A 27,831-nucleotide genomic window follows, 5' to 3' on the forward strand; every position below is an offset into this window, starting at 1 on the left:
TTTAGGATTGTACCGATTGAACACAGGTAGATTGCTACTAGACACACAACGCTATTGCACACAAGACATTCCATACATATGTACACCTTTTGTACGTACATACATACACACATACATTACATTACATTACCTTACATTACAATACGTACATACAGCCATACGTACATACATACATTCATAACAATACATTTTCATATATGCATAATAAAAAAAACCACATCTTTCCACAGGGTTAAGCAACATTATACACAGAACAAAGGCAACACGTATGCTTGCAGACTCCAAGTCTTCATATAAAAAAGAAAACAAATGCATAAGAATGATTTTGGAAGAGCTGCCAAAGTGCTTTCTCTGATGATCAACAGAGGGACAGACTGTAGCATCAAACATGTGTTTGGGGGGGGAAAAGAATGTGAGGATAGTAATGAAGGATGAGGTCAGCCCTGAACAACAGGAAGCAGCAGGAAATACTGGACCTCCTGTGGCTGCAGGAAAAGGGAAGTTTTAGGTAGAATAATTACCCTCTAACCTATGACACAAGAGTGGCACCCCCTCCATAGATGTGTGCCTCTTCAGGGACACAAGATGAGAGGTAACCTGTTAACGTAATCCCAATGTCAGACCTTCCTGTCTCTTCAACAACGGCATCTTTCAGTCTGGTGTCGTACGTGATCATTTTTAAAGATTTCAAAGTGACCATACCCCTCTTTTTCGACTCAATAAGCAACAAGTCAAATGAGATCAGTGTTCGGTAATACTGTCACAAAGTGAAGCTCTCGCTCACAACACTTCATGCTGACATTCATACAGGGGAACGCGAGACAGAAAGCACGTGTCGCTGCAGTCACGCTACAGCGTTGTCGAGACAAATCCAGCGGTTCACTACCAGCCAGGTGAAACGTGGCAATGCCGTTGTCACTTTAAGGGCGTGCGCTTTCTGATTTCGCCGCCCCTTAGGAATTGTAAAAAAAAGCACAGCACAATAAGCAAAGGTCAGAGAGCAAGAGGCTGAGGGAGATGGACAGAAAGCGTTAATATTGACAGTGTACATGAATATGGCATACGTTTTTACACAGGTGAGAATGCCAGGCAATATAATGAAGTGGATTTTGTTATGTTTTTTGTTGTTGTTTGGTTGTTTAATCAATGTAGTTAATCAAGGGGAATTACACTTACATATAATGGAACACGTAGGAAGATTATGCACTCCTGGCTCAAAATGAGTGCATTATGGAGTGTGATTCTTCACTCCCTGTCATTTCCTTTTAAACAAAGACTGCGGAGCTACACCAAAACTCAGCTTTTATGTGACTTTGGCCAACAAGTCAATTATACATACAATCACAGAATGCTTAAAAGTGCATCATCTTAAACTATGTTTTAAGACAAAAAAACCCTCAATTTTTGTATTTGTTATTGAGGTTGAAACCGTTTTAGTCACTGCCAATGTGATAAAAAAGGTAATAACTGTCACGTAAATGTGAACAACACAGTGAAAAATTAAAGCGTCTTAATAAAAAAGATGAGTAACAGTCTAAAAACATGAAATCGTTCAGTAACAGTGAAAAATATGACACTGAGTCCATACCACAATGGCAATATTTTCTCTGCACTCACATGAGTCCACTGAAAACAATTGCGGATTCACACAGGCCGATGGTTCTCAGAGATGTCAAAGCTGGCACCTCTCTCACCACTCAGGCATCTTCTTGATTCCACAGGTGCGCTGCTCCTCTCAAGTCTCACCTGAAGTCTCCCTGACTTCCTCCCAGCTCTAAATGCACCCACTAGCACAGTTCCCCCACAGACACCCCCTCAACTCATACGCCAGTGGTACAGTCCTGCATGATGGGTGTTGTTTGGTGTTCGTGTTTGTTGGTGCAGTGATCCAGCGAGCTGGAGCTCTTGAGTGGCACCATGCAGCGCTCGGCCGGACGGCCGCACTGGAAGAGGCCCCAGCAGCAGAGCACGCGCAGGAACTCTCGCCGCATGTCCTTACTGCGCAGGGTGTAGATGAGCGGGTTGAGCGCAGAGTTCAGTGTTGCGATGCCGAAGAAGGCATCGGCGTGGCTGAGGATGGGGCAGGAGGACATCTTGCAGGATGTGTCCAGGAGGAGGATGGTGAAGGCAGGCAGCCAGCACACGATAAACACCCCCAGCACGATAGTGACGGTCTTGAGCAGGGCGTAGGCTTGGGAGTTGGTGGCTTCCTGGTGGCTGGAGCGCACTATCAGGTAGATGCGGACATAGAGGATGACAATGGAGAGCAGGATAACGCTGAAGATGGAGACCACAAAGCGGATGTAGCGCCGAGAGTTGAGGGGCAGGACGGCGGAGCACTCGGTCAGTTCGTTGATGCAGTTCCAGCCTATGATGGGTAGGCCTCCCAGGAGGATTGAGGTGACCCAGCACGCTCCGATGAGGAGGAACATTCGGCAGGTCTTGTTGGAGCCATAAACCTTGACTTTGGTGATGGCAATGTAGCGCTCAATGGCGATGGCCAGCAGGCTGAACACCGACGCGGCCAGGGCGATGAAAGCGGTGCCCTCTCTGATGAACCACTGCACCGGCACCAGGTCAAACGTCTTCGGGCCCGAGAAGAAGATGTTGGCGATATAGGCTGAGCCAGCCAGCAGGTCGGAGAAAGCCAGGTTTCCAATGAAGAAGAACATGGCGGAGTGGAACTTCTTGTTCCGGAAGACGGCGATGAGCACCAGGAGGTTCTCCAGGATGATGATGCTGCAGATGATGATGAAGATGATGTTCTTCAAGCCAGGCCCCTCTTTGTTCTTCATGCGTTCGTCCAGCTCATTCTTGTTCAGCTCCTTGGCACAGGCGTAATGTACCTTGATCAGAGTCTTGTTGTAGTACTGGTAGTACTTGCTCACCTTGGGGCCTTCAGGACAGATTTCCATGGCTGTAGGCATTTACCCAACGGCCTGTCTGAGATGCTCTGGGCCTTCAGAATTGGGGGGGAAGCTGCATAGGGCCCAGAGTCACGTCTCAGTGGCCCAGGAAGTCCTTCTGAGTTGCCTGCACACAAACGCATAACAACAGCATGGTCAGTGAGATGGTAGTTAAACGTGGGGAGGGGAGGAGCAGCAAAAATTCCAGGGGCAGTCTTAAATGTAGTTGATGCTCTTTTTAAATTCCCCCCTTGTAGCTTGCACATGTCCTGTTCTTGATACACATGATGTCAAATACACATGAAAAGGATGTGTGTGAGGGATTTTCACTTTGTGTTTTACAGTCTTGTGTTGATCACGCACATACTGGGGATCAAAAAACACCATTGCTAGAGCTCTGGAATTTCCCCTTTGTGAAAGCATTCACCTTACCAAAACCCTGGCAACAGCTGCAAGCTTCACACACTCAAACACACACACACACACACACACACACACACACACACACACACACACACACACACACACACACACACACACACACACACACACAAACACACACACAAACACACACACAAACACACACACAAAGAGTGTACCAAGAGCCTCCCTGTAGTCTTTTCTACTCCCACAGACAAGGGCTGGAGGTAGCATAGAAAACCAGTGTTTATTGTCTTTGACTTACGACATATCAGTAGTTACATTTTTGAAGAATGGTGAAAAAACACCATCCTTATGTTCCAATTACTGCCATTTAAAGGAATACAGATGAGTAATAGTAGCAGTAGTCATTTTAGATCAAGCAATCACCCCTGGTTAAAAATCCCCATTTAGCTGGAAATGAGTACAGGTTCAAACAAAACCACAGGAAATGCTTTGCATGGGGCTAATTCGTATTCTTAGTTTATCTTGAGTTAATATCCTGCTAAAAGGCCGCATCCTTTCTGCTTATGCCACTTTAAGGTGCAGTGGGATGTGTGTGTGTTCATTTGACATGCTACAAATCCAAGCCCAACAGATTAACAGGCCCACAGTCAAGTAAGTTAACATGCCATATCTAGCCTTCATCTAACCAAGTAATGCTATTTTCTGATGCCTAATGGTCCACTATCTAATCTAGCTAGCATCTTTAATGTGCACAAACAGTCAGGGTCCCCATAGTGTTAGTCATCAGGTTGGGATTGTAACGTCAGTATTTTTGAGTGTTAGTCACTGAGATGACCAAAGTACCACATAGCGTGCTACACACTGTTGCTCTGTTGTTGTACACACTATTCATTTGGTCACCACCTCTTACTCTGTTCTGCAAACCCCATCTCTGATATTGAAAGAAATACAATGTAGAGCACAAAAAAGGAATAGCAGATCTCAAGTTAAAAAAATTCATAATAAGGAATTACTGAGGGAGACTTGTGGCAGGGGCGGGGGGGGTCATTCCTGAGTGTCTGGAAGTGTCTGGAGTGACTCCTGTAGCTTAGGGCTGCCTAATTGCAGCTGTAATTGACCTGCTGTCTGATCATTGGCAGAAGGTGAAGTTCGAAGGTGAGGATCGTCGGCACGAACAAAATGAAAAAATGAAACAGACGCACAAAGTGTTGTTGAAAACAAAAAATGAACATTGGCAAAAAATTGCAAAGCAATTTTATTTTTCATTTTATTTTCAAACACTGTGGATGCTAGTTCTCTTGCACCTTTCCTCATGACTATTCTGCTCGTTTGACCTCGCACAGATGGTGTACAGAATCACAGAGCATCTGAGATGCAAGTCCAAGTTGGCTTATTTGAGCTCTGCTTCACTGGACAATGTCAAGTGTAATGACGCTAATTGGACAGGGCAGCGCTACTACATAATGCAGATATGGGAGATGGGGTAAGGGCAGTCCAAGTCCAGGAAGGGAGATGTGAGTTAATGACACTGAAATAGGTACAGAATATGTTGTTGGAAAAAAAACAAGGAATATTGGCAACATATTGCAAAGCAATTTTATTTTCATGCACTGTGAATGCTAGTTTTCTTGGAACCTTTCCTCTTGACTTTTCTCCTGACCTATGGACAGCTAGGGTTGAGCTTAAAATATGTGTTCTCAATGAAGTCACTGTTCATACACATGCTGAGAGACTGACACATACTCTATATGAATAATTAATAAATGTACTGTGTGTGTGTGGTATATATGTGTGTAGATTACATGTATAGGGTTAATTTTGTTATTTTTATATGTTAGAATTATGTTTCAATTGCATATGTGATTCATAATAAAAGTGTAAAAACTCAACCGCGTTCCTTGGCTGTTATTTATTTTCATTATCGGGTGATGACAATATTGTGACTGAGTCACATTGTGAAGATTGGTCAATACCCAGCTCAGCAAAAGTAGCCTCTTTACAAAGGGGGGTGGGGGGTGGGGGGTGGCTGGAGCTCAGAGACGACTCCATCAAGCAGAATGGCATCCACGGACAAAAGCAGGAATCTGAGACATCTGCATGTTACGCACACACACCCACACACACTCACACACACCATCTTGCATTAGAAAAACAAGGGCTAACACAATGCACACAATTCAAAATCTGTCAAGGAAACGCACGCGTGCACACACGCACATAAAGTAAACATACTGACACACGGCTCTCTACAGCAACAAAAAGACAAAAAGGTGCAGCTGCACATGGCCATGTCTGTCGCACATCTGTAGCCCACAGCCCCTAATAACCTGCAGGACATTTCCTCAAGCAGGAACAAAGAACAATGGCTCTCCTTCTCCACAGAGAACGGTCTGCTCTAAACTCTGGAGGGAAACCGACACCAAACCACACCAGACGACACCCATCGAATTACCGACATTATATATCTCTTTCAAAAGCGAGAAGGAGAGCAGTTCAATATCCTAGGCGGTTTTGAGCCTGCGTACGGCCGAAGCTCACGGCTGCGTGCCGTTTTTTTCCTCTCCACTCTGTACATGGGCTGCGGTGAGCAGACATGACGAGCATGTGCTGCTGCAGGCCGCCTTGCTCTGCAGAAGAGGTCTAACGCTTTAATTGTGGTCGAAAGCATTGTCATGGCCGTTCAGATGAATCGTGATCAGTATGATGGTTTGAGGTTGGAGTTTGGTGTAAATGTGCACATGTGAACTCTGGCCTGGAAGTCTGCTGAGATTGTCAAAAACTTCCCTGTGGCATTGCCACGGAGATCTGTCGGTCACTGAGGGCTTTTGATGGCACGCACGAAACCTGATGGGCAGGTTTCACTGCAGGACTTGCTCCAGTCTTCGGATGCCAGACCCCAGCCCCTCCTCCGAGGTCCCCTCTGGCTGTCTCTGCAGCCGGTGACATGCACGATCGGACATTCCCCTTATCTCAGGTACACAAAGGCCAAGCATAGTATTTATGCCTGCATGAATGCACCACTGCTATAGAGGCTTTCCTAACACACATTATATTTAAGTCTAGTTTGCCTTCATCAGGAAAACCTGCTGAGACTAAGAGCTTATTCCTGTTTAAAAACAATGGTTACACTTGTATATGAGTTAGACTAATTTTACTTCAGAATGACATCCGACACTCACTCAGTACTGGTGTCCTAATACAGCACGTGTTCTTTCTCTGTGCAGTGGGATCTGTTATACTGGAGATAAAAACAGTCCAAAATAAAAATCCCTATTCAGAGTGCAAAAGCTGATCTTGATGTCTAAAGTGGCACTGGCCTCTTGTTGGGTGGCATGTCTTAGAGAGCTGTAGAATGTTAGGTGTAAAGGACGGGAGTGTGTTGTATGCGTGCGGGTGTGTGCGTGTTCACTAAATCTGCGGCCAGCACTATAAAAAGGCCAAAGGAAGTACTTGCTTTGGCAGAAGTAACATCCTGTTCAGAATACACAGTTAGAAGTAAACTAGAAGTATGAGAGAGAGAGAGAGAGAGAGAGAGAGAGAGAGAGAGAGAGAGAGAGAGAGAGAGAGAGAGAAAGAGAGAGAGAGAGAGAGAGCGAGAGAGAGAGAGGGAGGATGTAGGGATTGGGGAGAAGAGACAGAGAGAGAGGGAGCTACAGGACAAGTTGACCGGTTGGGGGGGAACTATCCTGTTCTGACTACTGCAACTACACTGAGGTCTACATGTGAACCGTCAACAGACCTTGTGTTAGCTAACACATGCAGCCATATACACGGGAGCTGTAACTGTGTTACCCATTAACCTGACTGAGAGCCGGGATCGGCCCGACAGCTCTGCAACTTGAGCTGAGCTCCTCAGAGCAGACTGGGCCCCGCCCGTGGCCCACTGACAGCTCCACAAAAGCCCCAGGTGCTTGTTTGTACTTCCCAAGCAACACCTGATAAGCCCCAATTACTCCCCCCCACCCCCAAATGCCACCTCGCTGGCCAGTTGTTGCCTCCTCTTTCTGCACTGTAAAACCAAGAGCAGCAGTCGTGCTAGGTTACAGCACAGGAGTCTTGCTGTGTTCATCACGCCGCAATTCATCTCGGTTTACTGTAATCACTGCAGTCCGTGCTGCTGAAATACTGAGGGAACCTTTGAGAATATCTTTGTCTTTGTCTGCTTTTTCTGTCCTCTCCCCACTCACACTTAATCAGGCACCATGCAGTTTACTCGCACACCAACGCACTCATTTTCCTACTCAGTCCTGACACTCTTGGGCTTTTAAGGCTCTCTGTATGTGTGTGCGACTATGTGTGAGTGTGTGTGTGTGTGCATGCACGCTGTGCTTTGCCCTTTCACTCCCTTAGCCCCCTCTCCTGTGTATAGCTGTACAATGTTCCATCTCTCGGCTAATGGGAGTGTTAGCGTGCACTACTACTACTACTATACTGAGAGTTGAAAGCCCTTCAGCCTACCTTGCTCTTCCGACCATCACTCACCATCACTGTCATTACAGAGAGCATTCACCAGTCATCTGCTGTGCCATCACACCTACTGCTTTCTTAATATTTTAGTTACATCAGATAAGAGTTTTTTCTCTTATATATACAGTCCAATTGATTTCAAAACCACAAGCCTAAGTGTGAAAATATCTAACATGTTACACTGACAGAGCCCATCTGATCTGGCACAGATGGTGCACAGATTCACTAGACACTGTCAAGTGTAATGTTGCTGATTGGACAGGGCAGAGCTACTACGTAATGCAGAGATATGGGAGATGGGGTAAGGGCAGGCCAAGTCCAGAAAGGAAAGCGTGAGTTAATGACACTCACGCCATTAGAGGTTTCAGAGCACAGAGCTCTCAGACTATAGGAATATACACACTCAGCCTGCTGTTGGACTCTCTACACCTCCCAAGCCACCTTACCAACACATGCCTTACCAATCAAATAGAATTTGCAGTGCATTAGAATTGCACAGAAAATCAACAAACTATGTTTTTATGTATTGATTACACACATGAATAATAACACTCAAAAATACATGTTTACAGTTATGCATTACTTTTAAAAATGATTTTAAATGACTTCAGATATATTGTAAATATATTTTTGTGGAAAAAAAATACTTTCTCCCAATATAATGTACATTTTTGGCAATCCTTTCTTTGAGTAAAAGTCAGGGGTTAAAGCCGTGTAGAGTGAATGTTTCTCAAGGTATTGGTATAAGCTAATAGCTGAGTGAGACTCCATAAATGCACTCCAGAAAGTAGTGGCCACTAACCCACAAACCTTTGACAAATGTAACACTGAGATGTAAATATTTCTAAACATTCCTTCATTTTTGTTTTGTAAAGAAGGATGCTTGTAAATTAAATTTTTTTTTTTTGTAAATGAATAGAAACAAATTCAATCCAAAAAACAAAACTGCATGCACCTACGCTTGCACACGTATACACATATATGCATTTGCTAAAACCCAGCAAAGACAGGAAGACTGAAATGTCAGCACCTTTAAAAAAAAAAAAAAACAAAGCTATAAAGTAGGTGGTTTAGGTGTGAAAAATCCATATCTGAAATCAGTAACATACAGAAACACAAAAAGAGATATAGCGCCATAGTGATGCAAATAGGCATGCTGAAAGTAGTACCAGTTGCACAGAAATTAGTTAGTTAAGCCCCGTCATACAGACAGAACCGCACATAATGCTACAACAGCTGCTGCACGCTACAGCTCTCCTACCATTCATTATCCATGGATGCAAGCCCTGCACACAAACACACATGCATGCAAACTCAGAAACACAAATACACACACACATGCACGTACATAATCATTAGTCTGGCACCATGCTGTGTTTCACAGTAGACTGCTGGTACTGCTACTGTGCCTCCTTCTGCCACACTCTGTCTCATAACCTCCTCGAGCCTCTGCTCTCTCTCTCTCACACATGAGACACACACACACATACACACAGTTCCTGGAACAGTAGTGGCCTCTGCACTGGACAGCAGGGCAAAGAGAGGTTCTGTTCTGCACTGACCTTTGGCCCCCAGGTCAACAGTGGCTCTGCCTGTTTCTGCCTGAGAGAGATGCAGTTAAAGCTCCGGTGTGAGGAACTGCTATCAGAGCTCCCTTCAACCCTGCCTGACAGAGCCGCTGAGACTGACACAAATGTGTGTGCGTGCGTATGTGCATACACACAGAGAGAGAGAGAGAGAGAGAGAGAGAGAGAGAGAGAGAGAGAGAGAGAGAGAGAGAGAGAGCACGCAACAGAGAGAGCTGGCCTGCGGAGACATAACAAGATGGATACACTCCTCTTTTCTCCTCTCCATCTCTTCTTATCTGCAGGAGATGGCCGTGGGCCACTGTGCTACCAGACAGTGTGATGATGCACTCAAGCCTGAGACCAGAGCACACACCAACACCCAGACAGGTGCAGACACACCCACATGCTCGTTTCATCCCTTTCTCCCCAGGACTAGGCATCCGGATCCTAGAACCAAAAAGGAACCTTGCCATTTTGAAAAACACACAAACAAACAAAACAAAAAGTACTTTATTGTGTCAGGACAACTGACAAGGTATGTGTCCTCTGTTGTCTTCTGGTTTTGCTAAATAGTTAGGACAATTTTGTCCTAGAAAAAGATACACACCCACACTCACAAAAATGTGTGAATGTACTGTACTATAACTGACCAGATGTTCTGTAAACATTTACCCTTCCACAGCACATCAGCAGTTCTTACAGATAATCTGAGGATGTATGGCCATAGTGACTATGATCACACAGGAGAAACCATCAGTGGTGTTATGTGTGGCTGTGAGTGCGTGTATGTAATCTGATGCCATCACGCAGTCGAAAAGCGTTTTCCCTCACACTCACGTCTGCCAGCACCGCCACTAAGAGCACAGGCAGCACGGATCACCTGCAGTCCAGACCACTGACTCACTGCTTCTGTCCCCGAGCTCATGCTCTATGGGGGCCGCGTTACAGAATGGTGCTACTACAGTCCCGGAGCCTGCCCCACCCCACCTTGCCCCGCTCTCCAGCTCGGAGCTGCACAGACAGGCTGAGAGAGGGACACAGATGGAAAAGATGAGATAGCGTGATTACAACGCCATATGCTAACCTGTGGTATGTGAATGTGCTGATAAAAATCTAAAATGACTAGCGATGTAACTCCGCACACGAGAGTCACTTAAATCTGCACTAGACAAAAACAGGAGACAACGAAACAAGAATGACAATGAGTGCTGATTACAGGCTGGTGTTGTACACTTTTGTTTTTAAAAGGCCATGTGCCATGTGGACAGAAATATTATGGTAATCTGCAGAAATTTGGAAATTTGTTGGAAACTGCAGCTTCTTGGGGAGGGGGAGCTTGCTTTTAGAATGCATGTAAATCTAGTCTATGCTTCGTCATTCTCTCGTGGTCTTTCTTTCTGTCCACGTCCACCTTTCACGCACACACACGCACAAGCACACACAGACACATACTATTTTTTTATGGTCTATTTATGGTTGCCATTTATTTGCTGGTGAGTTCTTAGCACATGGGTGAGAGACAGGAACAAGGGCATGTGCAAAGATGTGCATTACAGACCCAGTCTCAGTGACCCCCCCCCCGCCAACCCCCTGTCTGCCCTACAGGGGGCCAGTCAGCAGAGGAAGGGGGCACCTCCATGGAGGTTAGAGTATCACAGTCACTCATCAACCCAGAAAAGCAGATTTCTAAATCAGCATGTTGCACATACGTTTTGACTTTTCTCTCTGGTTCTCCCCCGTCCCATTTTCTGTTTGTGAAGACTCCATCCAGTGTCCGCACACGCTCACACGCACGCATGCCCCCTCCTCCGACCTCTATCCTACATTTAAAAATCACCATGAAGATCAAAGTCTGGAGTCACAAAGAGATTAATTAAACCCACCGTGCCGGACTGAGCCGGAGACGTGCCCCCCGCCCCCACCATGGGGCCATTAACCCGAGCAGCTAATGTCATATCACCGAGGGCTTGAAAACACTTGAATGGTAAGACCTCACAGACAAGAACTTTTTATAGAAATAAGGGCATTCAACCAGTAAGAGCTCAGTCACACTCATACTACTCTTGCTGTGGTTTGACACCGGTGTGACCCAAAGATATGAAGCTCAAGGGTGAATTCAAATGTGACAAGTGCAGGGAGCCAGATCTGATGCAGGGTGTCTCTCACTCTGAAACCTGCATGTACAACTGTACATCCCTTAACGAGAGGCTGGGGAGAAAGCTCATGCTGGCTTTGTCTGATTCCCCCGTGTGCTTGTTCCTAGCTGTCACTAGAGCACATGCCACACCCCTGCTCAGATTCTCCTGCTTTAATTGGACGAGTGTGTCCGTGCGTGAGTGTGCGTCTATCTCAGCTAGATGCTAGAAAAGAAACAATGCCAGACATAGGAGCACGATAGGATTTTCAAGCCTACATAAGATTTTGTGCACAGTGGTTTGGTGATTAGCATGTTTGCCTCTCTGGTCTTGGGTTTGTGTCCCGATCCTGGTGGAGCCCACATGGACCCCGCCACCCCCCGAGTTTGTTTACTCTGGACTCTCCAGTTTCCTCCCACAGTCCAAAAACATGGAGGTTAGGTAAAAAAAACTGGTCATCCTAAAATTGTGTGTGTGTGTTTGAGAGAGAGAGAGGAGAGAGAGAGAGAGAGAGAGAGAGAGAGAGAGAGAGAGAGAGAGAGACTGTATGGCTGCATGCCCAGTGATGAATGACACTGTCCTGGGTGTTATCTTGTCTCTCTCCTTCCTTGCACCTGTTGGAGTCTTCCCTGGAGGGCTGTGGTTTCCAGATCTGTGTACGTGATGTGCAATTGGTTGCTGCTTCTCAAAGGTGTTTTTGGCTAGGCATAAAGGTTGTCAGGTAGTGAGTTGATTACAGTGTCCTTGGGTGCTGAGAATGGAATTACATGTGTAACTTTATATCACACCATCTTTCACCGTAAATGATTAGAAAAGGCAAAACGGAGTCATTCATAAGGTAATAAGACGACTAGCCAAAGTGACAAAAGAGGAAATTATCTGATTTAAGCTATGAAACGGGCTATTCCTGAAACATACGTGTACACAAGTGTGTGCAAGATTTGGCTGTTTCACAAAAAGCTGAAGAAAAAAAAAGAAGATCTTCCAGGCTTTCTCAGGCCTTCCTGACATGTCAAAATGTTAAAGGGAGGCTACACAGCCTCCCATGTGCACCCATTAATGCAAAACACAGACACGATCACACTTGAATGGAGTGACATGGACCATGCTCCCAGGAGGAAGTTTAAAAGCGCAGGAGTCCGTGCTGTTCTTCCAGAACTCTCCCAGAGTTCGTGATGCCTTAACTTTCCCACTGGGTGTGGTTAGGCTTCTGTTCACAACAATCTGGAGCAGATCAAATGCAAGTGCTTAGCCGAATGCATCACATCACGAAGGTCGCGGTACGGCAGCTGGACGAGAACCACGCTGATCTGCTCACGCTGATCAGAGCAGCACTTTAACCAAACCCAGCTCAGAACCAGAGACGCTAGCCGGGGACAGAAGGGACTCCTGAAAAATCAAATAAAGTAGTGTGTAAAAATATAATCACATGGAACTTCTCCAGGAAAGGCCCTGCTTCTAGGGGGCCCAGCAGGGAGGCGGAGCTTCAGCTCCGCACGTCCATCTGTGGAAGTGCCCTTAGCCGAGCTGCTCCACAAAGCCTCATGGCCAGCCATTCAAAAGAAAGAAACAAAAAAAAAAAAAAAAAAAACGCCCCCAAGGGCTGTTGTGCGATAAGCAGTCGGCCAGAACAGCAGGACCTACCAGCACTGGGAGAAAACAGTCAGGACAGAGTTTTAAAAAATGGGTTTAAATAATGGATACAAAGCCCGTAGGAATTCTGAAAGAATGCCGCTGTGTGCGGAAGAGGCTGCAGAAACACTGGGAGGTATTGTCTGAGCCTCTGCGCGTCCTGTCTGCACATGTGCGCGTTTTTTGAATCTTATCGCTGTGCGTACATCTTATCAATGACCCGTGTGTTTGTCACGGGTCACTTCTGGGTGCACTGCATTCACCAGCTCAGGACTGTCGAAGGGACAGTCTGCCCATTTACCTACAAAAGCCCAGTGAGAGACAGTTCAATCTGCGCGACGTCTATTTCGACAAAGTGTGTGTATTTTTAGCGCTTCGTGCAAACTCTTAAACAAGAGTTGTGCAAGGTGGTCTCATCTAGTTTCAGTTGAGCACCAGCACAATCTTGTGTAATCTCCCATGTCAGCACATGGCTATGCAACAGTTCTGCAGCACAAGTCGACTGTGGCAAATGCCCCAGGAGGACGCGGGACAGGCTGGCCCTGCCATTCTCATGCTAAGAAGCACCATAGTGTGGGGAAGGATCCACCTTTCACTGCTGCCCATGGACATTCATGAACCTGCATTAGCACGCTCATGGGTCTAATACCATCACAGAGAGCTGAGGCTGAAAGGAAAGGGCTCGGTGGGGACAGATGAGAGAGAACCCCCAACCCAGCCCAGCCCAGCTCTCCATGCTCCCCATGCCCCGCCAGGGCCGGTCTGCTCCAGCTACTCCAGCTGCTCAAACAAAGGCTGGAGTAGGGTACGATGTGCTGTCTGCCCAAAGCCTGGGGGGGGGGGGGGGGGGTTGGGGTGGGGGTGGACTGGGTCACTGATGTGCCCCTCTCTCTGCCTACCTGCCCGGGGCTCTTGGTGGCAGGTCCACCTTGCCAAAAAACCCTGACGGCAAAGTGGGATGGAGTGCTTTGGGCCACAGTTCCTTTAGAACAGAGCTCTCATGCCTTCATGCTTCAGCAGTGCAAGAAAGGTTTCCAAGACTCTTTGTAGCTAGGAAAGTTGAGAATATCATCATAATGTGGCAGACAGCCAGGGGTTCGGGGTTTTATGCCATTGCAAACAGTGCACCTGTTTTTTGGTTGATGGACTTTTTTTTCCCTCTTCTTTCTGTTTTCGCTGAAGCAACAAAGATGTCACCACACAGACAGCAATCAACGAGACTTGAAACAAAACCTACAAGGCCAAAAGCAAAAAAAAGAATTTATGCTGAAGGAAGGAACTTTCTAAAAAGCATGACTGCACAGGCTTCTGAGAACATTTCAGTTGTGATGACAGTCAAAACCTCACTACAGAAAGGAAAAAAGAGAAGAAGATAAAGAGAAAAGGCTTTAAAATGAAAGCAAATAGAATTTGTGTCACTTATGAAATACAAGATTAGAAAACCGATGTCATTTTGTACCAAGTATCAGCTAGAAGGCTTAAGTCAACAGTAAGAAGCAGACCTTTTAATGCTCTTCCATTTGCTCACGGCCTGTCCTAAAATGGCTAAAGTCTTATCCTAACTGGTGCTCTACTCAGTAAATATTTACAAAGTTCTCCCTATGGACCTCTCGCTACATCTGTCTGTAGTAAACATACAAATTGTGCTGGGTGCCTGCACTGTATACCGCATAAATTTCAGGATGTGCTCTCAATTGTCCCAAAGCTAAATTAACGCATGCTACTGTTTATAAGTCAGACACACAGGACGGCTCACAGGAGAAAGGAGAATCAGGGTGTATGTGAGTGAACAGCACTGATCGCAGATTGTAGACAGACAGTGTGTTTCAGGGTGACTCCCATTTCTTGGCTTGAGGTGGGGGGGAGTTGGTGGCTGGGAGCTCCTCCTCGCCGGCTGAGAGATGTAACTTGTTGAGCAGCAGGCTCTCGAAACAGAAGGCGTTTATTTTGCTGCAGCTGCCACACCCAGGGAAAAGCATTTCTCAGGCCAGGCGGCGCGTGCGGGCTGGCCCGAAACAGCCCAGGGCGGTGGAGGCCTTATGGCCTGGGTTAATATCACACTACAGCCAGTCACACGATCTGCCTGTCTGGTGAACTCGATCAGTGAAAATACTGCAAGGGATTTACTGCAAGCCATCGGGCAAGAGTTTCGCTGGGCTTCACAAGATATCACTCATCATTGTGTGGCAGAAGGGTGTCCAGAGTGATGCCCGCTCTGCCATGCAACCATGACCACTATGCTGTGGTCACGTTTGGGAAGCCATTTACCAGTAATTATTCTCAGCTTGTATTTGGCTATTCTGAGTACTCTGAGAAATAATTTTTTTTCATGATGTTTGGAAGCTGCTTTTTGTTCCTGAACCCTCACTGGGCAGACTGTGAGTGTGACCCATGTGAGGGGCACAAACTTCCCCAGTGACAGCTCTCTGCCGTGCTCCACCCATGCAGCCGAAGCTCCCTGCTCGAGAGTCCTTGAAGAATTGCTCCGCCCACACAGCGACACGGCTCCACCCGTAACCCCTCACGTGACCAAGCCCAAGAATCCCACACTTCCAGTTCCCACCGCTGCCTGCCTCCTTCATTTGTTTATCCTTCTGTTCACTTATACATCTGTTTATTTATCTGCTTGTTTATTTAGCTTCCTTTCTCATGCATTGCTCATGGTCCTGCTTCAGTAACAGCAGTCAGGTTTCATGTGTGGCCTTGTGATGTGCAGGCTGACTCATAAGGAGTGAATTACCCTCTCAAACTGCATGCCTGTAAGGCAGGGTTGAAATCTGGGTCAGAAAACCCCTGCCCTCACCTACAACCATTTTTGGTATATGCAGGTTCCCATAATTCCCAGAGTCCCAGAGGATTGTCCCACACAGCTGTCCCACAAAGCATTAACTTTATTTGCTATCTAACGAACAGCCACGTAAGTAGCAGCTATCTGCACCATGCTGACTGCCTACTCCTATCTAATCATTTCACTTGTTTATATTCATTTACCTTATATCATATTCATTTAAACAAGACATTCATTACCCAAGTACCAGAGCTTTTAGTTCGTTTCCTGAGTGCGAGGAGATTTAAGGGCTGAACACTACGTGTGCCCGGAGAGGTCATAGCCCAGAGTTTACATGTATAGACAGTAGGATTCTGAGCCTCTTAGGTGTGATGGGACTGTAGTATTGTGACTGTTTATGACTGGTGCCAAGACTGTTGTTATATGTGGCATTTTGTTATGAGGGTCAGGTTCTGTGAGACATCTGCTTCCCTTAAAATCCAGATACTGGCTTGGGGTGAGTCTGTGTCAAGGCAGCAGGGCATTATGGGTACCATGGTTTCTAACAGGTGCACACCACGCTGCCTGATCTGTGGTCACAGCTGGACGTCACTGACAAGGAAGGCTGCTGTCAGAACCCGCAACAGTTTGTGGTTGGCCAAAATCAGCACTGACAAAGCCTGGGTTCATATGGAGCAAGCGCAGACCACACCCTAACTATGCTTTTACCGGGAGGGTGTGCTGCCGACGCCTGAATGCAACACCCCAAACCAGCAGGTCTGCCCTTTCAGACCAACCATCTATTGACCCAGCGCCTCATTCAACATCCGATATTCCTGCTTTCCTTCATTTGTCCTCCCTTGCCCTGGTGACCTTGGAAATGATGTTATCATCATGTTGAAAAGATTGCAGCTACATTCACAGCATTTGGTAACTCCATTTGAGCCTATTGTTTATACAGTCTGGCTGCAGTCAGGGACCAGACAGATAATTCAATCTAGAGCTCTCTAGAGAACAACACTAGAGAGAAAGGCTGCACGCACACAGCTAATATTCCTCAAAGTCTGCAGCACTGCAATTGATAGACGAACACCTTTCATCAATGCAATCATGGTACTTCCTCCATATCATCTTATCTTTAAAAGAAGAGTCATCACGTACCATGAGAACAGATAACCAACCCACCCCCCACCCCCACACTTTCCATTTCTCACCCTCTTTCTCTTTCTGACATGCCAGGGTGTCAGTGGAGAAAGATTAACACTGTGTTCATGGAGCATGTTTTGTTCAGCCCTGTAAGACGTTCTCCCCTTAGCCTTGTCTGAGAGATAGATCCATTTAATTATTTGACCTGAATTAAACGGCCCGTATGGCTTAGTCTACGCCAGAAAAAAAATATAGACGAAAAAGGATATTAGATCTTTAAGATACAACAATATTGACCCAAGTGCATTCCACTGACTCACTTCTCAATAAACCGTTTACAAATGGGTTTTTCCAGTCTAAAGACCTTATACACTACAACGCTCTTAGCGTATAAGGTCTGATTGTGTGCTCTTTATGCAGATTTTCATACTCCTTAAGCGAAAAGTCAAAAACCGCGCGCTTGTAAGGGTTCCCGTGACTGACACGTTAGGGGATCGCCCGAAGAGTAGACGCTAAGCCTTAAACATAATAGCACAAAAGCCTTTTGTCTTATTAATACATCCTTTAGGAACAATGGGATTAATGCGGTGGCGGATGGGCAAATCCCCGAAACTCCGAAAGGGGAAGGGGGTGTGTGGGGGCAGAGACAGCGTAGACTACACAGTGTAGAGCAGCACCCTGAGATGCAAGACAAACATCCTCGCTGACAAACGACTGACACAATAAACATTGTGTAGTAACCTAAAGTAAGTCAGCAAGAACCTGCAAAGTTGATGTTTAACTCCACACACGTTACACATTAAATGAGGTCTTCACCAGAATCAAAATACAGCCTTATGTCTTACTCTCAAAGTGGGTGTATTTGCTGAAGTAAAAGAATATAACGTAGAGCTACATAGCTAGCCAGCTAAGTGACAGTAGTCTGTCATAAACTTATCTAGCTAGTTAGCTAATCTAGCAGATAACCTATAATAGGTTAGCTAGATAGAGGTATCTGTGATTCGAATAACCTTTTTATTTGACTTTATTTGCTAATATTCACTGACATTAGAAATACAAATAAATAAAAGCACCCCAAAAGCAAATAAAAAGACGTGGTTTTTGAAAGGATGTTAGTCAGCTAACTACTGTGAAAAGCAAAGGTAGGTGACAGGAAAAAATCTTGATAGCTAGCGTTAGCAATTTTGTAATCTGTGAAAGTGGCCTCAAATGTCTGATTAATAGGTTTAAATGACCTGTAAAATAATCCAGTCTCAAACTACTCGTCTTTATCCAGGCAATCCTAGCTGTGGTTAGCGCAGACACACTTACCCCATGTGAGATACCCGGAGGAGAGAAGAGTGCGCTGGTATCGACGGACTTCATCCACAAAGCCCACATTAATTTAGTAATTCCTGACCGGTTGATTCCGTTGACTCGGAGATTGCGAGTTTTTCAAAAAGTCCGTCAAATCCTGGTACAATAACCAAAACTTAGCCCGAGAATGTTATAACCATTAAAGTATCAACTCTAAAACAGTAACTCGTAATCACTGCTGGAGTAGCTTTGAGTGTCCTCCAGCCGGTTTACGCCGTAAGCGCTACCTATGAGCTAACTAGCCAGCATTTTAAAAATCCGTTCGTAGCATTTACGTTACAGTGAAGTAAATCCACTGACCGGGCGCGAGTGGTCTCGCTCGCTCGCGGAACAACAGCTTACCCACGAGGGCTTGCGCGCGCACCTTCCACGAATCGTAGGATTGCGGCGTGCAGCACCTGGACTGTGCGTTTATACAAACAAACAAACAAACAAACAAACAAACAAACAAAAAACCGTAGCTAGCATGAGAAAAAAAGTATTCTTTCAGAATTCTCCGATTTCAAAACCGATTAAGATTGAAGGACAGAAAACACTGGCTTTAGTGTAAAGCTGTTACGTTTTCTCCTTTTCTCCGGGAACCAAATGAAGTCCAGATGTTTTTTCTTCTTTTTCGTTCCACCTTCTCACTTCCTCTCTCCTCGCTCTCCCTCGCTGGAAGTTCTGTGCGTCTCACGTTTAAACTCGGACCCTTCAGCTGTGATGCGTCTCTCCCGTGGTGACTATCCACAGTCAAACTGCACCGATTCTAGATGCTTTAACGCACTTCTTTAAATGTTTGCATATTCTAAGTAGAAGACTGAATCATTTAGGATACAGAGAACATTTTGCCCTGCATGATCGTTTGCTTGGTCAATTTAGATTATATCCCAGATATGAAGAATAACCACAACGACAAACTGTGTTGACCATCATATGATTATCTTTCTCGTGTGCTATGTGTAACAGATAACAAATGAGTGACAGCTCAGTTCTGGCCCACAACTACTACTTTAATCTACTACTGTCATGGCATGACAGCAATGACATTGACCAAATTTGAGTGCCAGCAAACATATTGTAAATGGCTGTTTACCATTTGGCTAGTTTTAACTCACATTAGACTTGTCAGGTGTGTGAGTGTGTTCAAGACTGTTTCTGTATGCCAGTACAATGTCTTAGGTGTCTTTGTGTCAAAGCTGTAATCTTTTTCTGTTTTTTATTAGCTGTGCCTCAGGTGAGTGGCCTGGCCCAGGCTTGCTTGTCATCTGGGTTGTGTTGCGTCGTGCATGGTCATGAAAATGCAGGATAAGGATTTCATGGCACGCATAGCAATACAGTAAAATCCACCTCACCGTCAGTGAAAGACAGAGAAGCATTACAAGTTGAGTGCCATTCTGACTCATTCATAAATGTTCAGTATTGAAATTGCTGGTGCATGGTTAGATTATCAGCAGTGGACCGGTATGACCAAGTCATGATCATGGGTTGAGCAATGATTCTGGTAAAAATTGCAACAGAAATTATATCTCAGACGGTTAGAAAGTTAAACCGTCTATGGTTATTTTCAGAGAACACAGAAGTGTAACCTGCGACAAAAACCACTGACTGATGAAATTTCACCACAATTTTTTTTTTTTTTTCTAGAGAAAAAAGAATCTTCCAATAAAATCCCTGCATATCTCTCATCTTAGGGGAGGGGGTCAGGGACCCTGACCTCACTTCCTGCTAGTGCGTCTCACAGGCACAGGATTGTCTGTGAGAATGTGACAAGGCTCATGGGACACGCGCACATCTGGCAGCTGTTTGCACCCTCCACTTTAGGCTCTGCACCAAAGCCCCTTATAGATTTGGTGCTCTCCACAGGAAATTCGCCAAAATAGTAATAAAAAATCCCTCCTATTTTCCAAAATGTATAAATCCTTTTGCCCACTGAAAAATTCCACTGAAGTTGGTGCCTTACAAAAGATAGGACACAGAACTCATTTGGTCTGCCACAAGTTGGTTTCCACCACAACATTTCTTCTTCTTACACAAATTCTTGTTTTAGGTGGCATATTTCTTCATTCCTTGGATGCAATCAAGTAAACAGCAAGTAATCCCTTAAATATAAACTGTTCACCAAACATAGACATTCATGGATGAGTCAAGATAAAACTAATGATGTTCAGTATCAGAATTCCACATTGCCCCTTTTGGATTTCCCTCAAATCAATGATGTTTTTTTTTCTTTCTTTCTTTTTTTAAGACTAGTGAGATTTGGTATTTTTTAAACATTTTCAAATGAAAATACTCATAATCTAGCTAACTCTCAAATATGAGCATGTTTTTAATCTTTATCTTCACATCCTTATGTGGAAGGATTCCCTCTTTATTAAAGGCTGCGGGTCCAGAACGGACATGCCTTCGGTTAGTAAAGTTTGTGTAGCCTATATGCAGAGACGTGTTCTTCTCATGCTTCACCAGCTTGTGGTTTAAACAGGCTGCTATTCTTTCTCATCATACACTGAACAAGTTTAGATCTCTACATGTCCAAACTCTACCGAACGTGAGTGTGTATAAACGAACTATCCGCAAATACTGTAGATTCTGCACTTCTACTCTTTGTGTTTGCTAGACAGACTGAGCATTTGAATTAACCAGTGTGAAGTCCTTTTTTATGTAAAACATTTTTAAGTGAGTTTTCTAACTCCTGAAGGTTCTTGAAGTACAGCCTAATTGACAGCGACTACCCTTACTACCCTTACTACCCTTACTGTTGTGGCTCACTATCATGTTAACATGAGCAATGCTACATGAGCAATTTATCAGTTTATCAACACATTTCATTTGTTGAGATGTGCTGATCTCAAAAGAACAAATGAGTTGCTTATAGGGGAATGAGTTTACACTGATATGTGATATGATATAGCGCTCTTACTGTATTTCAATTTTCAAGAGGAAGTAAATCAATTTCCTCCAAAACTGGGAAAAAGCAGTAAACAGCCAGCACAAAACCTTCCTCTTTCAGTAACATGTTGAAGAAGGGGGGATCTGAGCTTTCTGTAGCTGTCATATGAGTCACAGTCATCCGTCATGGTCAGTGATCTAATTCAACATAAATTTAAAACATTAGGCCTAAAATGATGCCTTGTGAGACGAAATGTGCTTGAATGCAATATAAGATATTACGACTCAAATCATTCACACCGAAGGGAAGTAGATTTGGTCAAGCTGTACCAGCTCGAATGCACCAATTTAAAGTCAAATGCTTTCATGCCTGTTTTTGGCTGAATAGACAGATGATCTTATATCCTTTGAAAATGTTACTTTATGACCATAGTTTTAATAAGGGGATTAAACAGAGGCATTATCTGTTGCTTTCCATCTGGTTTGTCATGTACAAACCAGGCAGCAGAAGTACATTTGTGTCATGTGAGTCTAGAGTCAGTTTGTAAACTGTGAATGCACTCCTATACCAGCAGGATAAGAGATATAATTAAAATGACTTTTCATCTCCTTGACACAGTATGTTACTGTGTAAAAACTACAAACATCTCTGCGACTCAGATTTTTTGAAATGAAAATGCTCCATAAGCCTAGACCTAAAACCGAACAGAAATACCTAATTTCTTTGTTCTTGGAAGTATGCTCTTGTGATTAGTCACTCCACATAGAACTGACCAATCAGACCGACTTTACTCTATTTTATATAATCTACCCACTGAAACTGTAGTGATTTTGGGGGGGGGGGGGGGGGGGTGAGACATTCACTTCATTCTTTTTCTCATTATTGAGATATTAATTCAGAGCACCTTGAGTCAAAATGGCCTCATTAATCATCCATGAGTGGTGTAAGTGTGGGCTCTGCCACATGTCTGTGAGACCTCTTCACAGGTTATGAAGTAGACGTGGCTGCCTCCACACCCAATGGGCTTTACCCATTATCACCTTTGTTCCCGCCTCTTGAATCAGCTTTCTGGGTTCACGAAGCGATGCTTATGCACCCTGGGGATTTTGACCTCCTAGGTATCTCTGAGAGAGCTGGGCGTAAGTCTTTGGCTCATCGTTGTTTGACATATGCCCTCGTGCAGGGTAAAAGAGTTCTCACATTATTTCAGCAAGGGCAGGAAAGGCTGTTCCCATGTTCTGAGGTTTTGTGTTTGCTGGTCTTCATGTTGATTACTATGTATGTGTGTTCTTGGTGTTGGGTTTCATTCTAGAGACTTCACTCCTCCTGTTCAGGCAGAGATTGGAGAGGGAAAGGCAGAGAGGGAGAGAGAGCTAATGGGGGGCTCGAAACCCCTGAGAGTACTCCACTATGAGACAAGAGTGAAAGGCGCAGAGAGAGAGTGAGAGAGAGAGCTAAAGGGGAGCTCGAAACCACAGAGTGCTCCAACACGAGATGCCAGGGCCAAGAGGATGCAAGTTGCGTGTCTTCCTGGAGATTAAGGCATTATTTAGAGAGCAGCACTCAAGTGTCTTTAAGAAAACACATTCTCACCCCCAGAACTGTTATAACACTTTTATATATTAATAATGACATGGAGGAACTGTTGTTCCAGGTCCATTCGTTAGAGTAACGCATCTGCTGCAACATCATTTAACACACATCAGGGTTTTCAAAACATTTGTTTAGTTAACGAAGAGAAATGTCAGCTTCTAGCAACAAGCTTTTTATCACCCAGTTTTGTTTAAAGAAATATGGAGAATGATAGACATATGGGTGGGGAGAGAGACACCGTCACAGTCGCTGATATTGCATCTCAGAGAACACAGAAGGAGGTAAAGGCGAAATCTAGTGCTTTGACCTGGAACCATATGGCAACCATCAGAGTCCTGTTGTCTTTGGCTTGGAAGCCCAACACTGACAGACGTTCTGTGATACTAGGTCAAAGAGAGCACCTGATCTTAGCCTACATGTGAGGGTATATTAGTGGTTTTAGTACAATTAGACTGGAAGGTAAATAGAGGTAAATAGAGGCAATTTGAAGAGATATTTAATCCATTTGTAAAGAGATGATCAGATAAGCAGTTATTGTGCCATCTCCAATGGGCAAAAGGATCTTGCAGAATGACACTTAGGAATTAGTTAGGAATGGCAGTTTGAATAACAGCTACTTCGAAAGCCTTGGATTACCCAGTCCCGGTGCTCTCATCCAGACAGCACCAGAGTGTGAGGAGGGTTACAAGGAAAGGGGGAGTGATGGATAAGGGAATAGAGGAAGGATGTGGAAGGAAATGAAGGAAGAGCTGAATGATGAGTGTTCACAGGCCACCGGGAGAGGAGGAAAGGTAGAGGAGTGTGGTAAGGCAACAGAGAGTGAACACAAGCAACCACCAAAATCCACAGAGCACAAATCCCAGCGTGACAGAGACGGACTTCCAGTGAGGCTGGCTCCCAGGACTCACGCGAGTGTGTTTAGCCCAACATGATGTGAAAATGTGTGGGGGAGGGAGTCAGTGCTTTTCACAAAGCCATACCATTCACAAAGCCATACAAATACTCTTGTCTACACATTTTGTCAGCCCTGGGGGCAGAGTGGTGAGCCAGAGGTCAATGTTAGGGGTCATCTGATAACATGGAGGACAGGCGGCACTCAGCCAGGGCTTTCATGTGTCCACCTGCTGGTCTCATGCCTCATGGTCACACACACACACACACACACAATCGCACGTGCACGCGATTACGTCCTACAAGCTGTGCATGTAGGATGATGAGTGAAAAGTCTCCAAACAAGGTGGGGAGAAGATGATGGGAGGGGGACCAGATGGCAGGCAGATGTCGTGCAGCAGAGGGAATGATAGGAAAGGCGAGGAGGACTGCGGTCCTCACGAGTAGATCCATATATTTCATAATGCTGTCGTGAGGCACATTTGCTTCAGAGAGAACCGGACTTTTTTTTTTTTTTTTTTTTATGCAACTGAGAATCAAGGCCAGCACCAACAGAACACGGCGTATATGTGTTAGAAAACAACTAAAGGAGCAAAAGAGGAAATGACTGGCTGGCAGGCCAGTTTAAAATGTCACGCATCTGTTATAGCAGCGATGCAGCCACACTCCCCAACACCCACTGAGGACCTCCGTGACACAGACAATCGGCCAGACGGCCAGACAGGGAAATGAGACATTGTGGTCCCTTAATGTCTCTTGCCTTAAATCCCGTGACTTTATTAGAGCTCCTTGTTAAGGTCTACATTTTTCAAGAGCACATAATTTTGATTCAATATGAAAACAAAAACAAAAAAACACAAAAACAGAAAAAGATTGCGTAAGCAACCATTTCTAATGAATCACACAACTTGGCACGAATTTCTGTTTTGTACATATCAGTATCAGCACATGCAGCAGTATGTGTCTGCATGTACTGGCACAGAACCTTCAGTCACTCTGACGTTTCACAGTCATGGCGCTAAACTTGAGCTTCGGAACTTGAGCCGATACCGCACCATAGCATTTGCATTTTCTGTTTGAGCCGCAGGGGACCCTCGCAAGGCTTCCGGGGGTCCCCTTGACCACATCTTCTCATCGTGGGCGTTTGTTTTGACTCTTCCTGCTCTCCCCGGCTTTTGGGTCAACAGTACAGGTCTGTGCAGGGTTTGCACTTCTCTGGAAGGACAGGATTTCTTTTCTTTTCTTTTTTAATACCAGCATTGAATCCTGCGTAACAGGGTGTGGAAGGAGCTCTGGAAAAGTTTTCTGATGTTGTTACAGCTGTACTATAACCATAGTGTGACCTCATAGGCCACATAGAATCAAAACTCAAATAACACACCAGCCAGATTGAATCAGGAGTGCAATAAAGCTGGTAATTAAAGCAGCGCATGATTCAGAAGAGAGTTCAATATATTGCCATTTGGCAGTTGGGACAAATTTAGCACCTTGAAAACCGAAACGGCGAAGCCTTCACTGAGAAACATTCATAGCACTCTCTCTTCCTCACCCTGGTCTGCGGCCACGTTCAGCCTTCAGCTCTTGTGTGTTAATGACAGACAGCGGTGCACCGTGCGTTGGCATGTGTGTCACCGCAGTGTCCATGCGGTTTTGCCTGTGAATGATGCTCCGTCGCATCGCTGAGAAGGCGTGCGCTTGCAGGCTGCAAAAAAAAAAAACACTGCTTGGGCTGCGTACCACGATTCAAAGGCGCATGGCAAAGGGCTTAAAATCCGAATCCAAGCACTGCAGCGAGATAGTGATCGGGTTTCTTGCCATGTTTCTGATCCCAAATGGAGAGGCACACGTTGTCCAAGGCTGAGTAATTGGCCTAGGAAATTATCCTCTACGGAGTTATGGGAAATTCTCTTTATAGAAATTCTCTTTGCTTCTCCCCACCCACCGATCCACCCTCAGGCGGGGTGGGTGGGGAGAAGCAAAGAGAATTTCTATAAAGAGAATTTCCCATAACTCCGTAGAGGGGGGGGGAGAAGCAAAGGATTGGGCCTGTTTTTGACAGTGTAGAAGTGTCCTTCTTAGTCTGTACAAAGATTCACTACAAACTTGCAAGTCTAGCAGTGTACAGAGGTGAATGTGTGTCTGAGTGTGTGTGTGTGTGTGTGTGTGTGTGTGTGTGTGTGTGTATGTGCAAACGTACGTATATATGTGTGTGTATTTGTGTGTGGGGGAGGGGTGTGAAGCCATTAGGGAAGCTGTTTCTGGTGACCATGGAGCAAACAGCTAAGATGGAGAAATTCCAGAGTTTATCTTGAAAGTCAGAGTTTGGCAGTGATACAGAAAGGTCTATAAAACACTGAACATAACTGCTCCAAAGGACATGGACCGAAGAGAGAGAGAGAGAGAGAGAGAGAGAGAGAGAGAGAGCTGCTCTTAATCATGAGCTCACATGAATCTTAACATGCTGCTCTGAGCCAGTGTTAACTGAAAGCAGATTGTTCCTGATAGAACAGGACTATGGTGAAACAGAGGAGGATATGAGTATCAGTCAGTAAAATGGAGGGGGTTGTTATTTCATGAGTCTTGCGTTGGCGTGGATGCTGTCAAAAAGTTTCTTTATTTCTTTTATCTTAAAGGGCAAGGACACAGATGTAGCCATGTTTTTGGTCTCTGTAATGAGATAAGGTACACACACACACACACACAAACACACACACAGACAGACACAGAGTGATGCCACCAATATTCCAATAATCACATCAGTCTTTACCCTGATCTTTAGCTAAACTCATCTCTCACTCCTTTACTGGACTCGACAGTCCCAGAACCAGCTGACTCTAAGCGAAGACAATATTTCAGGCTGTCGCTAGACACACTGTCCGCACTGAAGAGTTCATCTTGACCCCTCAGGCTCTCTCTCCGCCGTGGGTCAGTGCCAGAAGCGTGACACAGTTTCTACTCGGGGCTCTCTGGTGTCGTGTAGCGCGCTTTTTACTCTTCGGGCCTTAACTCGTAGTGGAACAGGGCTCTGGGGGGAGGGTTCGTGCACATTGCAGAATGGAGGAGGCCGCTGGGCAGTCCGAGACCCCATCTTTCAGTGCGCCCTGGAAGTCAATTGATTTAATGGTCATCATGAAATACGGCTCCACTCATTGCCCTCGGCCCATGGTCCCCAGCGGGACTCTTTCATTGGCTCCCTCAGCTCCTCAAAAGGACTCTGGATTCCAGGAAAGTTGGAGTGGAGCGCTTGGCCCTATAAATCAGCCCCCCCCTCCCATGAGGAGCTAGGGGTAAGATGGAGATAGAGCGCCCCCCCCCCCCCACCTTCCCTGACCTGAGGGAGGGCGTGGAGCTGGGGCAGATGTATTAGACCCTCCCAGCCAAGCACTTTTCCCAGGTGTGGTCTCGCACTGCGAGGGGCCGTACCATGGTGGGAGGCTTCACAGCTGCGCTGGTGTCAGCGGCGAGAGTGTGTCTGGTGCTCACACTGAAGTTCCAGCTTGACTGCATGCAATCGGAAAAGAAGAGAAGTCTCTTTTATATTGTTACTCGTTCTGTTCTGTCTCAACGCTTGTCACAAGGAGGAGGTGACTGCACGCTTAGGCACCAGGGCAATAAAACAAACGAGGACTAGAACCAGCACGGCTCTGAAAGGAATGCTCCGGCAAAAAGGCAATTTACAAAACAACGCAGTAAATGTATCTAAGTCACAAATGCACTTCATTTGTTCTGTAAACATTTGTCCAAATCTTCATATTCTTGCTTCAAACTTATTTTTTTAATTTTTTTTTACTGAATCTACTGAATCTACTTAAAATAATAATGTGTAAAAAAGTAGGTACAGTCTAGCTAATAATGTGGAACTATGACATTAGCCACACAGTTTCCAGATTCTCTGTACAATTCTATCTTCAGATTTTGTGAGGTTAGCGTGCAGAATGATACTGAGATATGCGCAAAGGAAAAGGTGTTTTTTCTTGTCCAAGATGGCCACCTCCCTAATGTCGGTGTGTTCAGCTGCACGGTAAAGTTTTGTTCCTTTTCAATAGCTCACGCTGTAGGCTGTACTGTGCCTTAATCCACCGTGTGACATTTCTGAAGAAATGGATGTGGCTTA

General features: G+C 45.2%; 1 protein-coding gene and 1 long non-coding RNA gene across 4 annotated transcripts; one reads left to right on the plus strand and one right to left on the minus strand.

Moving 5' to 3' along the window:
- Positions 1-301: 301 nt before the first annotated feature.
- Positions 302-19,270, minus strand: s1pr2 (sphingosine-1-phosphate receptor 2). Of its 2 annotated transcripts, XM_027032642.2 has the most exons (4): positions 18,924-19,270; positions 18,707-18,767; positions 18,320-18,461; positions 302-3,033 (listed from the first exon to the last, which is right to left on the minus strand). In XM_027032642.2, exon 4 carries the CDS (start codon positions 2,925-2,927, stop codon positions 1,821-1,823), a length of 1,107 nt encoding a protein of 368 aa, XP_026888443.2. In that variant the 5' UTR covers positions 2,928-3,033; positions 18,320-18,461; positions 18,707-18,767; positions 18,924-19,270; the 3' UTR covers positions 302-1,820. The 2 variants fall into 2 exon arrangements, with proteins under 2 accessions (XP_026888443.2, XP_026888444.2); XM_027032643.2 differs by having other exon boundaries at positions 18,665-19,270.
- Positions 18,994-20,745, plus strand: LOC113591934. 2 transcript variants are annotated; one of them, XR_003412260.2, is made up of 3 exons: positions 18,994-19,082; positions 19,570-19,727; positions 19,991-20,745. It is a non-coding gene; the product is annotated as an uncharacterized LOC113591934 (long non-coding RNA). The 2 variants fall into 2 exon arrangements; XR_003412259.2 differs by having other exon boundaries at positions 19,570-19,580.
- The last annotated feature ends 7,086 nt before the right edge of the window (positions 20,746-27,831 follow it).

Source organism: Electrophorus electricus, chromosome 4 (assembly GCF_013358815.1).
Source record: "Electrophorus electricus isolate fEleEle1 chromosome 4, fEleEle1.pri, whole genome shotgun sequence".
Lineage (NCBI taxonomy): Eukaryota > Metazoa > Chordata > Actinopteri > Gymnotiformes > Gymnotidae > Electrophorus > Electrophorus electricus.